This window comes from Brachyistius frenatus, unplaced genomic scaffold, assembly GCF_029030835.1.
Source record: "Brachyistius frenatus isolate BFR_SWC_R1_liver_20210118 unplaced genomic scaffold, ASM2903083v1 Contig_12, whole genome shotgun sequence".
NCBI classification, from domain to species: domain Eukaryota; kingdom Metazoa; phylum Chordata; class Actinopteri; family Embiotocidae; genus Brachyistius; species Brachyistius frenatus.
In genome coordinates this window covers 4,813,113-4,828,387 of record NW_027210611.1, presented here as the reverse complement: position 1 = coordinate 4,828,387, position 15,275 = coordinate 4,813,113, and the positions used below count along the sequence as shown (strand labels likewise).

The 15,275-nt window shown below is 43.8% G+C and overlaps 1 protein-coding gene across 1 annotated transcript in view; it reads left to right on the top strand.

Moving 5' to 3' along the window:
- The window catches only part of skila (SKI-like proto-oncogene a), a 33,724-nt gene extending 23,351 nt beyond the window's left edge, over window positions 1-10,373 (top strand). The window contains exons 4-8 of the mRNA XM_069692365.1: window positions 123-211; window positions 2,468-2,610; window positions 6,674-7,047; window positions 7,799-8,029; window positions 9,576-10,373. Coding sequence (XP_069548466.1) covers window positions 123-211; window positions 2,468-2,610; window positions 6,674-7,047; window positions 7,799-8,029; window positions 9,576-9,830 — 1,092 coding nt within the window. The 3' untranslated portion in view covers window positions 9,831-10,373. The remainder of the gene's footprint in view (window positions 1-122; window positions 212-2,467; window positions 2,611-6,673; window positions 7,048-7,798; window positions 8,030-9,575) is intronic.
- Window positions 10,374-15,275: the final 4,902 nt, after the last annotated feature.

The following is a 15,275-nucleotide window of genomic DNA, read 5'->3' as shown; positions in this document are numbered from 1 at the left end:
AGAGCTGCTATTCTGCGCCTTTGTAACCATGACACAATAGCTTGAAAAGACTGGTGTGTCGCTGTAGTGTGTTGTATTAATGTGTGTGTGTGTGTGTGTGTGTGTTTTGTTGTTTTCTACAGGGGAAAACATCTCCACCTACTCTGGTGTTTAACCGTGTTTTCCCGGACATCAAGGAGGAGCCAGGACACCCCACCCTGGTCCACCCCAGGTACTACACCTTAGTAACCTTCATTCAACAACACTGATGCACCATTAAATGATTGCAACTATAAATTACTTGCATTATGTGTGTGAGATATTTATGATTCATTGTTAAACAAGTGAAAAAAAAGTGAAGTTGGAATCGCCAAACGTCTCATTTTGTCCAACAAACAGTCCACAACCCAAAGACATTCAATTTATAAAGATATAAAGTAGAGACAAATAGCAAGTCCTCATTTGAGAGGCTGTAACCTGAGACTATGCGCCATTTTAAGAAACCAAAATAGGAAGCTTAATTAATTAGTTAATTGACTCACTGTTTCAGCTCTCAACCATTTTCTGCAGATCAATCTCTATCATTGCTAAAGCTGATGATTATTTTTTTAATTCGTTGTTTAGTCTCCGAAATGTAATTTTCAGTTTGTTTGTTTATTCAACCACCTGCCCACAACCTAAAGATATTCAGTTCTTTGTCATATAAAACAAAGAAAAGCAGCAAATCCTCCCGTTTTAGCTGAGAGCTGAGACCACATAATATTTGGCATTTCTTCCTAATATCTAAATAGTTGCTATAATCTTCATAAAGTTGGTCAAGTTTTAGTTGGTTATCCAAGAGAACATTAAACGCTCTACTTGTTAAAGCATTTATCGATACCTGAAACGGAGCCAGCTGGCCGAGTGTTATCTGTAGAAGCCTGCATCTTAAATCTTTGTGCCAGATACCGTAGGTGTGTTTTTCTGCTCTTCTGCTTTAATTAATGAGTAATGTTAACTTTCAGTTTGACTTTAGTTTCTTTTTCATTGTACTCTATCCTTCCTTTTTTTTTTTTTTTTGCCTTAAGCCCTGGTTTCCTCTCCTCCGTTTCTCCCCAGGGGACGCCAGCCCTTGTTTGGATATGGCTCTCTGATAGCAAACGCAGTAATCTGACCCAGATTAAAGCCTGGAATTAGATGGTTTATGGCGTCCGTAGCTACACTGGCCTGCCTTTGACCTACTGACTGTCTGGAGGCACGCAGACATCAGGCCAGACAAATTGGGCGGATTACAGCTCTGGTCACCTGCCAGTGTCACATGACTGCCACACTTTCAAAACCAGTCTGCGCAGACCAGTTTGGAGCGTGTCTTTTGCATGGCAGCGTTAAAAATAATGAAATGGCCTGCTACAGACAGACATCACGCCCGACATACACAGCACTTAAAGTTGTATTTGGGTTGCTACAAACATCCATTAGCGGTACACGTGTCAAATACAAGCCAGGCTTACATTATTCAATCACTTCTGAGCCGTTTCATGTGAAGGACTTTCTGATTCCCATTCAGGCGAGCAGGCAGCGGTTCATTTCTAACCAGAAGAGGAAGCATGGTTGGTAGTGCTGTAGTTTCTCAGGCAGAGTCCCACCGAGCTGTCATGCTTAACCTAGTTCACTTCTCCAGTCTCAGCCCTGTCTGGAGGGGCCTGCTGATGGGGGAGGACTTCAAAGCTCTCCTCTCCTCTCCTCTCCTCTCCTCTCCTCTCCTCTCCTCTCCTCTCCTCTCCTCTCCTCTCCTCTCCTCTCCTCTCCTCTCCTCTCCTCTCCTCTCCTCTCCTCTCCTCTCCTCTCCTCTCCTCTCCTCTGTTGTTCTCTCTGTTTTTTTCTCTCTTTTCCTTCCCTCCCTTTCCCGCCGTGCAGCCAGGAATAGACAGATAGTGTTGGCTTAGTGGCTTCAGAGCATCTCCAGGCAGTATCTCTCTCTCAATTGTTACACACTACCTGGACATTTGTGATAAGCTGAAGGTCTGTTTAGGCGCAGATCCTGTAAAAACACGATAAGAAGTATCCATATTCCATACTGTGTTTTCAGCTCCCGCCTTCAGATGGTCCCAATACTTTGGGCTAAAAGAGATGCCAAATGACAATTGCTCAGTAACTTTCATTTTTGTTTGTTGAAAAGGCCATGCGAGTTATTGTGGGCATATATGTTGCTTTATGTATATCCATATGACATTTTACGATCTTTACTGCAAAGGCAGAGGAGTATGTGAATAGTGAAACAGCTACAGTGTGATTAGAATAACAAAAGCGGACAGATCGGATGCTTCATTCGTTTTTTGTGTACTTAGCATCCTACCACATCTTTGTGTGATTGAGGAAAACTAAACTAATAAATAAATAAAATATATATATTATTTAACAACGGGTATGCACATTGTTTAAAAAACAGAAAGTGTTTATTGTCGTGTGTGTTTAAATGTCTTTTCCTCTCTGTGTTTCTCTCTCTCAGTTACTACCTGTACACATACGATAAGATGGTGGCCCCCAACGTGTCACTGCAGAGGGAGGCGGAGATGAGTACCGAGGTGCTCGGAGCACTGCTCAAACACCACTACAGCCGCAGGGGGCTGGGCCACGACGAGCCACCAATGGGTCAGTAATACACACACAAAGAAGCTGACATATAGCAAGCTTCTATTGACTTTGCACACATGCTCCAGGAATACAAAATGAAAAACATACACCACGTCTAACACACAGTCCGAGACTCTGAATTGGGATTACACGTACATTCACCGTCACCATTTAATCATCCTGAACCGGAGGACCTAAGAGGTCTGATATATGATAAGCAGGTCAGGAGGTATTGAAATCTGTACATGATCAATGTCATGTGGTCAAGAAGTCAAATGTAGTCTGATGTGATGTCATGAAGATAAACTGAAAATCGTCCTCCCTTTGTGTGAGATTCAAATGGTGAGTGAGAAAGTCATTGAGCTGCCCAGATGTAATAATATTAAAATAGAATAACACATAAAATCATCCCTCTCTTACTTGACCTGCTCGTGAAAAGTAAATGCAAACACTGACACTGTAATTATGTGCATGCAAGTAAAATACTGAAAATGGCAGAGCAGAAAGTGGGAAAAGGGCAGGAAATTGCTTAATATATATCCTTTTGATAATGGGCCTTATATGTACAGTAGATCATATTAGCTACGTATGTGCAGAGACTTGCAGAATCTTGCTGCTTTACCCAACATGAGACTGCAGGTAAAGTAAAACTTCATGTTCAGAAATCGTCTAAACGTGATTAGCAATTGTTTGGATGTTACCATCAAATAATTTAAAGAGTGAAAAAAATGCTGAATCGAGTTTTGTATAATGGTCTGAAAAAAACAGAACAAGATATGTTCTTTTAAACAATTTGATTATCAAACTAGTAGGGCACTCGGAGAGCGCAGACCTCCGCCAACGCCTATAGTCCTCTCTTCTATGATATGCAAATCGCCAACCACAACCACAAAGCAATATGTGTCTGGATATATTAGAATGATTGTACCTCCCTGAAGCCTCACATCTTAGCTGTTATACCAGTTCTGGTTCTCCCCCATGAAACCACCGTGCCCGAGTTCTCTATAACGACAGCTTGCTGTCTTAAGTAACTACATGTGTATCCCAGAGGACTATTGGGAACCGTGAATGTGGATTGTGATATTGAGTCATCGGATTTTTTTTTTTTTTTTAAATAGTGTTTTGTGACTTGAGCTGCCGTCCTCCGGATTTTAGGATGCATGTCATCTAGAATCTCTAGAATCGGACAACTCGCTATGTTGATAATAGTGAAAAGTAATTGGATCCTGTCATCCGGATCCGCTTCAACATTTAATGTATTCTTCTTTGGCCTGTGCTACACCCTTCCACCAAATCTTACGAAAATTCTGACGGTAGTTTTTACATAATCCTGCTGACAAACAGACCAACCGCACCAAAAACCTCCTTCGCTACAGTCATTATATTCATCCAGTTCGAGTTTGAAACTTGAATAACACCGTACCTTTCCTCCATTTAGCATTAATGGGCACAAACATTTAAAACACAGATGTGATTTTTAATAGTTGACTATAAAACGATACAGTATTATTGACAATACAGTAAACTGCAGATGTAATAATCTGAAAAAAATATAGGAGAATTTAAATACTAAAACTATACATTAATAAACACTTCAAATGTCCTTACGTCTGTGTCCACCATCAGTATAGTGTGTTATAAACCATTTGTTAAATAATTATTCATTGCTTACACACACTAAATGGATAAGAGGAGTTAAAGTGTTACATCAAGCTTTTCCTGGTTAAAAAAAAAAAAAAAAAAAAAAAATCCAGAATCTACTCTCCTCATCTTAATTTGTAGATATGATCTCCACAAACACTCAAAGGCACACAGCACTGATGATGTTTGACTATCAGCTATGAGTCATAATTTAATAAATACTGGTGTATGTACATTAGACACGGAAACCAGGCTGACACATTGCCCGCTATAAATACATGACACACATACAGCGAGCCGAAGCCATCTCCAGACACGCAGCATGAGCAGGAGCGTAACTGCACTCAAAAGAGCTGACACGTGCTTACTGTAAACATCCAACCTTCAACGCACACACACACACACACACACACACACACACACACACACACACACACACACACACACACACACACACACACACACACACACTTAACATTGCAGCCGGCAGTGATGCACATAATCATGCATTGACCTTCACATAAAGACTCTCGGGGCACCTCACTATTGATGAACAAGAGGGGTGGAAATGGCAGTGACCTCCTCTCTCCACCATGTGTGTGTTTTTCGTGTGCACGTCTGATTTGGAAAGTGTGTGTGTGTGTGTGCGTGTGCATGTGTGTGTGTGTGTGTGTGTGTGTGTGTGTGTGTGTGTGTGTGTGTGTGTGTGTGTGTGTGTGTGTGTGTGTGTGTGTGTGTGTGTGTGTGTGTGTATGTGACGCCTGCATTCGTAGGATGTGTGTTTATTCAGGATGTAGAGAGATGATGATTCACAGGAAAGGCTTGCATCTGCCATTATTACACCACTTCTGACTACCAGGCTGTCTGTCTCTCTCTCTCTCACTCTCTCTCTCTTTCAGGCGTTCTGCTTCCCCCCTTTTTCCTTCTCCAACCAATCTGTCTCTCTTCCCTCCATCCTCCCTTTCTCTTTCTCTTCCTGGCAGCTATCTCCACATCCTCTCTGAGTCGTTTCTCTGTCTGCTCCCGCACCTCCTCCATCCGTCCTTGTCTCTTGCTTCTCCATCTCCCTTCATCTCTGCCTCCTTCTCAGTCTGCTCTCAACCTCCTCTTCTTTTTTCTTTTTTTTCCTCCCCTCACTGCACACTCTCCTCTCGCAGTCGTCTCTGCAGCCTTTTCACTATTTATGTTGTGGCCCTCTCTCTCTCTCTCTCTCTCTCTCTCTCTCTCTCTCTCTCTCTCTCTCTCTCTCTCTCTCCTGCTTATTTCCTTTCGATCCTCCATCAAATGACTCACTCTTGTTATTTGTGCGCCTCTGCTATCCTGTGTGCACTGTTCAGACCATGTATGTGTGTGTGTGTGTGTGTGTGTGTGTGTGTGTGCGTGCGCGCATGCATAAGCACAAGCCAGCTTGAGTCAATAAATGAGTGTCCTCTCCAGTGTCAGACGCTGGGTTCAGAGCATGCTGTTTCCTGCCACACATACTGTATGAATACATTAGGCTGGGAAACAACCTATTGTTCTCATGCTCCTTCTGTCATACGACTTCAACCAACTCTTGTTGTGTCCGTAGTCTTGACTTGATCCGTTTCAAAAGCTCCGTGACCGCACAGCGTGTTGGATAATTAAGGCTTTCACAGGTGAAGGCAGATATTTCCACCCTTTTAATCCATAACACACACCGACCTGTGTTATTATAGAACATTAAGCCAGTGATGTTGGCCTGACCGTGACACTCGATTGAATCATTTTCAAACAGAAAGAAGGCTGAAAGATGCTTCAAATGTAATGCAGTTAACTTAAATCACTTTAGAAAGTAACTTTAAAAAAAAAAAATCTACACATTCTGACACATCTCTGCTTTTTCTGTTAGACAATTGCCTTTATTAAAACCAGTGAGCGGACTCGGAGAACTGAGCCAAAATGTAGCGTCCCTCTTTCTTTTTATTGACTCGAGAATGGTTTTAAGTCGAGAGTCAAATCGTTAACACCAAGAACCGGAGTCAAACCGAATCATGATATCGCCACAGGTTTCCCACGCTGCCCATCGTTTCCCATGATGCGCACCTTAAAGGCCACAGCGAGGGAGCATGCCAGAGTTTGAACAGAGGAGAAGCCCACGCAGAGCAGCTCCCACACAAAGCCCTTTTTTCCTCTCTGTGTGTCTGAGGGCAAACACACACAGAGAATTTGTGGGCGAGTGTTTGGTTCCTCGGCTGTTGCCATGCCGTACTTGTGCATGTGTGTGCGCTCCACGTTGATGAAGAAGTGTGAGCTTTTATGAGGTTCTGCGAGGGTGTTACGAAGCGTGGGCGGGAGTGTGCACCACCACGACTCGCACTCCCCGTCTTTCAACCACCACCACCACCTCCTCTTCTTCTTCTTCTTCTTCTTCTTTTTTTTTTTAACTTCTTCCTTCATCCTCCTCTCCCTCCCTCTTCAGATCTTCACGCGTCGCCTCCCCTCGCTGCTGGCGCCGAAGAGGCCAAATCCCAAAGCGCCGCTGCTGCCTCGGCCACCGAGCGGGAATGCCAAACCCAGGCAGTTTCCATGGAGACGAGGAGCCCGGGCTGCAAGAAAGCAACCCACGCCCCCGCCCACACCTCTCCTCCTCCTCCTCCTCCCGCGTCGTTGTTTCCATCGGTAACGGAAGTAGCAGCTCAGGACATGAGCTGTGCCACGAGCAGCGCTGCGGCGGCGGCGGTGGGGGGGCTGGAGGACGACAAGGACAGGATTGTTGTGGAGATCATGCAGATGTACAGCAGGCAGCAGGAGAAGCTCAACTCCACCCTGCACAAGCAGCTGCAGCTGGAGATGGTGAGTTGGCGGCTGGAAAGAACAAAGACCCAAGATAAATGAGCCCGAGATAAACTAGACCGTAATTGTTCCCGCCTATTAAAAGTGTCCTTGACGTAGATGTGGCGGTGATGTTCACCTTCCACCGACCCCTCCGTCTCTCCCTCCTGTCACATGAAACACGGTGGCATCAGATGGTTCTGCCATTTTTAATAAAAGTCAGCAGAACAGTTCTTGTACATTTTTGTAAAAAAAAAAAAGTTATTAAAGCTCTTAAGTTTCATTTCAGTTTGGACGTATGGAAATAGAGTTGACCTACATTACAGTGACGTTCACATCTATTGCTGAATTATGTCCCTTTATTTAATCCCCACTAACGAGGCGAGAATTTCATTTGTAATCTGAAATGAGACGTCCACCGTCAGAAAATATTGGTTACAAAATGCCTGACAGCAAATGTGCTATTTTTGAAAATAATAACTTTTAAGTTTTACATGAAGCTGTTTCCACTTTTTTTTTTTTTTTTTTTTTTGCCTTTTAGTGCATCCGTCATCTCACTGAATATGTAATGTTAAAGGTCAAAGGTTGCACATCCAGCTTTTTTGATTCTGTCAGAATTAGGGCAGCGGGGCGGAATAAGCATTACGCGCCTGCATTCGAGCCCCTCGTGGTGTCCAACATCAGACCAATGCAAAGCCTTTTCCTCTCAAGGGGTCACTGAAGTATCACTCTCGTATCGTTATTTTCCTTGACTTGGTCTCTGTGTCTCCAGGAGCTGGAGGCGGTGCGCGGGGGCGAAGCGGCGAGGCTACGGGAGCTGAGCGCCGAGCAACGGGAGCTGCGCAGCGAGCTGGAGGCGGTGCACAGCGAGCAGGCACGGCAGCTCAGCCATGCCCGCCAGGAACAGCTGGAGCTGGAGACCCGTCTGGAGCAGCTCCGACAGCAGGCCTGCGCCTGCGAGCCGGGGGCACAGCGCCAGCAAGAGGCCCACTACACTGCGCAGGTACGGGCCCAGAGGGGGTGGGGAGCACATGGTTTTAGCACCGGAAACTGTCACGGCGAACCGCGGTGACGTATAAAGTACGCCGACTGGCTTGCGTTGCTTAATATTTTGCCCATTTTAATCTCGGTCACCATCAAACGTGCAACGCTCCAGCGGGGTTCAGACTCAAACATGAAAACATCAGCACGGCGCTTCACATATTTATACTGACATATATATTCAAACGATGTATTTCGTTTTTACTTTATTACCATGAACGTGCGCAAATCGGCTTTTGAATCTTTGATCACCGGGTTCCTGAATTAGTCGGTGAAATCCTTGTTTTTGGACGAGTGCATGTAGATTAAATAAAAAAATTCTTTGAGCTCTCGCTTTTAATTATGCCCATCAGATAGAAATTATTTTGTGTGTGTGTGTGTATATATGTCCTGTGAGTCGCTGTGCTGTTGAAGAAAACACACACTCACACTCACACTCACACACTCGGGACCTTTGTTTGGATTTCCATGAGATTTAATCATGAGATAGGCTCTGTTCTGTTGGCCCGAGCTCAGAGCTGCAGTATCCCCCTCCTGTCTGTTGTTGAAGCTCCGGCTCCTCCCGCCCTGCTCCCATTGGCATCAAACTCAGGCTCTCTGCCAGTGAGGAAAGTGGGCGTGCATATGTTTGTGTGGTTATGAGACTAACGCTGGCCTGTCTTTACACAGCCTGTGAAGAAATTTCACAGCTAAACATGTTTTCGAATTAAAGAGGTATGGCACCTTGCTTGTCTTAGAATAAATCACAGGTGTCTTTATACGTGTTTCTTTTGTCTTGACTGCTGTGAAAATTAATTAAAGAACAAGATAATTAAAGTGATTTCATAGCCTCGCCTAAAAACATTCATGTCGATCGGTGACCGAGATATTAAATTGTTTACAAGGCTGACACTTTAACAGCTGACTCTAGTAAACAAGGTCACGGCAGCGTCCATCAGCATCAAAATTTGACCACTGTTGACTGAAAGAGCAACAAACAGGGCTGAGAGTCTCTCCAATTATTTTCTGCCTGCATTTCGACAGTCACAACATGCATTGTAACACATTGTTGTGCAGTTGTACAGCAGACTGTTTGTCTAAATGTGCGTAGGTCTGTTTTATGTACATGTTTCACCACGCTAGTACCTTTTTTTTTTTTTTTTTTTTTTTTTTTTTACCGGAAGAGAAGGGTTACGTTTAGGCTTTTATTGTTTTCACCTTCTTAAATGAAAGGGTTTTCCTAGTTTGTGGTGTCCTTTTTAATTTGGAGCCAAAACAAAAGATGGGTGATCTCATCTTGGTCTTTAATAAACATTTTTCCTGACTCATTTCTGAACAAAATGAACCTGCACCATGAATTGACAATTAAGAGTTGGTTGCAGTGAAGATGGAGAAAAGTCTCCTCACTGAGTTTTGTACTGTGACACTTAATTGGTGACAGGTTACTGTAAAATGTGAGAACGTGGTGTCAGACTACATGTCCTCTGATGTGCCTCATGTCCCCCCCCCCCCCCCCCCCCCTCACACAGTTGTCGGAGCTCCGTCACAGGCTGGAGCGGGCGGAGGCCGACCGGCAGGAGCTGCAGGAGGAGCTGCGCAGAGAGCGGGAGGCGAGAGAGAAGCTGGAGCGCACTATCGCCCAGCTCAAGCAGCAGATGGCCCAGTCTGGCACGATGGGAGGCAGCCCCTCTCCTCCTCCGACCCCCTCCACCGGAACCCCGAACGCCCACTCCCCGCCCTGCTCTTTCTCCATCTCAGAGGCCCCAGCGGCTGGCCAAAAGTAACTGCCACCCCTCCAGGCGCCTCTCTCTCCCCGCCCGCCCGCCCTCCCTTCCTCCCTCATTCCTCTCCCCATCACCCGCCAACTCTACAGACACAAACAAATCAGCCTGAAGCAGAAAAGAGCTTCACATCTCCGCAGGCTGTTTTTAAGTTGTGCATTTCACCCTCCTCCCCTTTTATTTCCGTGTCGGACTGACTTTTATTTTTGTAATTTAACATCACTTTAAAAGTTTTATGTTGTGTTTTTTTTTCTTTTTTTATTATTATTATTATTAATTTTTTTTTTTTGCTTCCTACACCTCTCTTTAAACAGTATTTAAGTTTTTTTTGGGCATGTACGTTTGATTTAATTTATAGTTTTTACTGAACAAACAGCTGCTTCACAGACAGGAGATTGGTCAAGTCGAGACCTTCTCGAACCATCACTATTTCCCTCCACCCTTAACTGTCGCCCTCCTCGCGCCTCCCTTTCCAGCTCTCTGGTTTCTCGGAGCGAATGAATTTCGGACGCAGACTCTCCCGCTCCTCACGACGTCACGTCATGCTACTACGGAGCCCACGGACACATAAACGCCGCCCGGTTGCGCGCCTCCTCTGTCTTTCTGTATGTAAAGCCCAAACACTCAAGTACCAGCGACTGCAGGAAACTGCATGGACATTTCAATACAGGTTTTTTTTGTTGTTGTTTTTTTTTGTGCTCCTTATAAAACACAGAAAGAAAAAGTATAACATGTTAAACCATCGTCTTTATGGAGGAGAAAGACATTTACTGTACAAAAAAAAAAAAGAAGACATTTTGCAGATGTCGTAAAAAACCTCATGAAAATATGCCAATAGTGACGCTGAACTTGAAGTGAGTGTTTCGAGTGTGACCTCCTACAAGGTAGCTTAGCTAGGAAATTGTCTGGACTGGAATCCAGCTGCTCCTGAACACAGACCGGTTCCTTCCTCTCTCTGCTGGGCAACACCTGGACTCTCCTGCTGTAGACTAAACGGTCTGTCTGTTGACCCACCGGCTGCCCAGTGTCTCCTCTAACCTGACACCCCCCCCCCACACACACACACACACACACACACTCACTCACACTCTCACACACACACACACACACACTGGAGACCTCACACCTTCCATCCCTGTACACCAGCACCATTGCTGTCTGCTGGGAAGCTCTTTAACACTGTGCTGTTTTCAGGATCTGGCTCGAAGAAGATCCCAAGCAGTGTCATGCACTTAACACACTCTCCTCCCCCCCCCAGAGTCCCCTGGGAAAGGAATGTGTCTGGGCACAGGGGCCGGTGTAGCTTTTCTAAGAAAGAAGAAAGGCAGAGTCTCTCGCTTGTGGGGCTGCTGTACCATGTTACCATAATACTTACAACATCCCCACATGCCTGCACACACTCCAGTGTGTCCGTGCGGGAGCAGGCATTCAGGCTGAACAACGGCCCCACTGTTCCCAGCAGATGATCAAAGCTACAGTCTGTCCGTTTTCTGGGCCTCTCCCTTTTTTTTTTTTTTTTTTTTCATATTTTTTTGACTTCATTGTCAGCAGATGGTTTTTTTTCTATTTTTTTTTTTTTTTATCTCTGCCCTGTTTGTCAGAGCGTCATCTGAGAATGTGGGTCGCAGTTGAAAGCAGTTAGTCCAGGGTGGTTTGGGTGCTGCTTCCCCTTATTCTGCCTGGCTGAACAAACAGCACCCGGGCAGGCGAGGCGGGCAGCGAGAGGAAGCGAGAGAGGGAGGACTGGGAGGGGGGGTGGCGCTCAGAGGACCCGCACCTCAGCAGGCTGGGTGGCCCGGACGCCGGGGGGGGGGGGGGGGGGGGGGGGGCTCTTTGTTCTGTGCCATCAGAATGGGGGCAGCTGTTGTTGTCTGGGGCCCCTCTGCCCACCACCCTCGGGTGAGACTGTACAGGATCCCCCCCCCCCCCCCCCAGCTCTCCGCAGCCTCCCTCCCTCCAGCTTCCTCTCCCACAGTCACTCACTCACACATGCCCGTCCATCCATCTCCAGATCAGCTGGGGGTGTGCAGCGTTTTGTAGATGCCCAGGAGAGCGAGCAGGCGTCCAGCCAGAGGAAGAGAGGACTTTTATTGTGTCAGTTGCCAGACAAAAGCGCTTTTTATTGCCACCAAGAAGAACCCCAGTAAGCGAGAGTGTGTGTGTGTGTGTGTGTGTGTGTGTGTGTGTGTGTGTGTGTGTGTGTGTGTGTGTGTGTGTGTGTGTGTGTGTGTGTGTGTGTGTGTGTGTGTGTGTGTGTGTGTGTGTGTGTGTGTGTGTGTGTGTAAATAATTGTGTAAGGGGATCGGCCTTGGCTAAACTGAGCTTTTTTCTTTTCTTTTTTTTTTATGCATCTGCTATTAATGCAAATTGATAGACATTCCACTGTGCTCCATCCTGTTCGATGCAGATTTTCTTACACAGCTTCCCTTTACAATAACAGACCTTAAAGAATGGGCAGAGTACAGTTGTGGTTTGTTGATAGTCATAAAAGCAGGTACAGGTGCAAGCCAGAAAAATCAAACCCACGCCGCAAATGTACACTCTACTGTTGTTCCATTTAAACCTTTATTGAAATTATAAAAGAAAATATTTAACGTAAGAACTAAAGATTTATATTCACCTTGTAAATACAGTAGTCATTAATATATTAACTGTTATTATATAAATAATCTTCAAAAGGTTATATAATTTGGACCAGAACTAAGGCTTCAGTCGGCCTAAATGTTTTTGCTTTCTTTTATATAAAAAAAATAATAATCTTTGCAGATATCAGAACTTGACTTTAGTTGAGTGGATGTGGGGGAGTGAAACGCATGGTTTACTGAGACATGATGCAGGACAACGGCTAAATAGGAAAATACTTTGTTACACACCTCCCCCCCCTTTTCTGAACTGATGCAATTGTTTTTGTGGATTTCATCTTGACGGACTGTTTAACGTGTAATGTGAGCTTTTTTTTTTCCTTTTCTTTTTTTTTTTCTCGCCTCTTTATCAAACCTCCCTATCATGAGCTAAATTGAAAATTTGTTGAAGAAAAATGCATTTTGGTAAAAAAAACGAAACAAAAAGTGATTTTTCTTGCATGTTTTTGCTGCCCCCTTACATTTTGTGTCACCGGGCCACTCTATCAATCTGTTTATTGTAAAAAAAAACAAAAAAAACAAAAACGAAAAAACGAAAAAAAAAAATCCTTCCACGTAACGCACAGACTTTTGAGATGGTTCATATGCATGAATATTGAACATGTGCAAGTTTTAAATCATTAATGGTTCAGAGGTTGGCTAAATGTAAAGTCAGATTATGAAGAATATAAAGTGTAGCCTAATTTGATTTGGAAAGTGTGTGTGCGTGCGTGCGTGTGTGTGTGTGTGTGTGTGTGCGTGTGTGTGTTGGCCTCCCATGTCTGACTGAAGCACAGCTGCTTTGAAAAGGGAAAGAGAAAAACTTGCTCATGTAGCTCTGGATGTGCGGTTATGTTTTCTGATTTAAGATCATATATTATCCTTGTCAGTGATCACTCGGAATATAATCAGTATTAGTTTGTATTCACTTGATTACCTCTTCAGCAGAACAGAAGCCTAAATTATCCTTTTAATTCAACACATGAGCAGATAACTGATGGAAATCTGTGAAGTCTGTACTTTTTTCTTTCGGAGTAGTTTGCATTTTATACACAAGGGGGCGCTGTTCAGCTTCTTTAATTGTACACGGTAATGAAAAAAGGACTAAGTAATAGAAGAGAAAAATCCCTTGTAACACAGCGTGCTGGGCCTTTTTGCGTTTTTTGCAGTGTTATGAGAACTTAGATATGATTTGTACAGAATTTTTACAGGTGTGAATTTTGCCCAACTTACTAAAACAAGGCGAAAGGAGCTTTAACACCTGGACACATTTGAAAGCAGGATTTCCATTAAAAAAAAAAAATTTCCCACCTAGCTATGAGAAGAAAAACCTGCGAACAAGTCCGAGGTGACATTTGAAGTGTTGCAGGTGGCTTGCTTTGTAGTTGGGTGTGTAATTTTCAGCCGATAATTATTCTTCAAAGTAGAGTTGCAACGGTGACTGATCACACTGACCACTGGTTACTAAAAGTATGTTTTAATTCTACACACCCTGTTATAGACGGGGAGAAAAAAAAAATCTACGGCTTTGCTAAAAAGAACCTTTTTCCCCTTGATGCTGTTCTGAAATATGAAACACAGCGTCAGTGTATGACCATTGCATACTACGTTGCCAATACTACAGTGTGATGAGACTTTTGTTCTTGCATGAATCGAGACACTGTTCTCCTACCTCATGTTGTGATATAAAAAGATGTTTTTTAAGCAGAAGACACTGCATCTCTAACTGTTTATCATCATTGATATTTACTAGTAAATTACATAACTGTAAATGCTTTTAGCTAATACCTCAGTTGTATCTACTGTTTGTTTTTTTCTGTTTTTTTTGTTGTTTTTTTTGCCCTTCCCTGATTTCAGATCTTGTAAATATACCCTGTATAGACAATGAACTTGGATGAAATTCAAGTAAAGTTCTGTAGTGTCAAAACCAGCGTTGTCTTTTTCGTGTTTTGTCTGGTTGTCATGCCGACTTCACGCATGCTGCACGTAATATAAAACGACAACAAGCAAACCGCGACGAGATCGCGCATAAAGGGTTAAAAAAAAATCCCCCAAATGAGCTCACTGGAACATCACAAGTGGGACTGAAGGTTTAGCCAATAATGAAATGAACAGGCAACAATTTAGTGGTTCAATTTTTTTTTGAAAGGAAACATAAAATAATTTGCTTGGTCAGCCTCTTAAATTGATTTCCTGTCTTTGATTATCTTGCATGACAGTAAACTGAATATTAAGAGTCTGATATTTTCTGGCATGTCATACACAAATTATTTGATCCAAAAAAAATAGATAATTGTTAGTTACACACAAAGTTAGGTTACATTTTCCCAGCATTTTTAAAACAATTTTTTTTTATCGTAATGTTTTTTTTACGTTTAATGCATAGGCATGTTTAACATTTACTGGAAAAATCTTTATAAGGCTGCAAAGACAGAGCGAAGAAACGTCTCTATTTCACATTTGACATTCAGCGGGCTGCATCTCACTGCAACGTGTCGGCGTAAACACTCAAACTAAATCCAGCCGACGCCAACATGGTTCCTTCTAATCCTGGCAGAGAGGTTTACCTGCAGCACGGACGGCTTTACAAGCGCTGGGAAGTCTGTTTTCTCTGGAGTTTACACCTGCGCGGTGAAATCTAAAGCCGCGCTGTTTCACAAGCCTGAGAGTGTGACAAGTATGAGATTAAGTTGAGTTCAGAGTGGATACAGCTGACAGGTGATCTGAGTCTGAAGCCCCGGATATGTGGAACCAGTTGAGGCGGATGACGCAGATGCTGAGGTTTTTTTTGGAGGGAATTCTGTATCAACCCCCCAAAAAGTCTTAT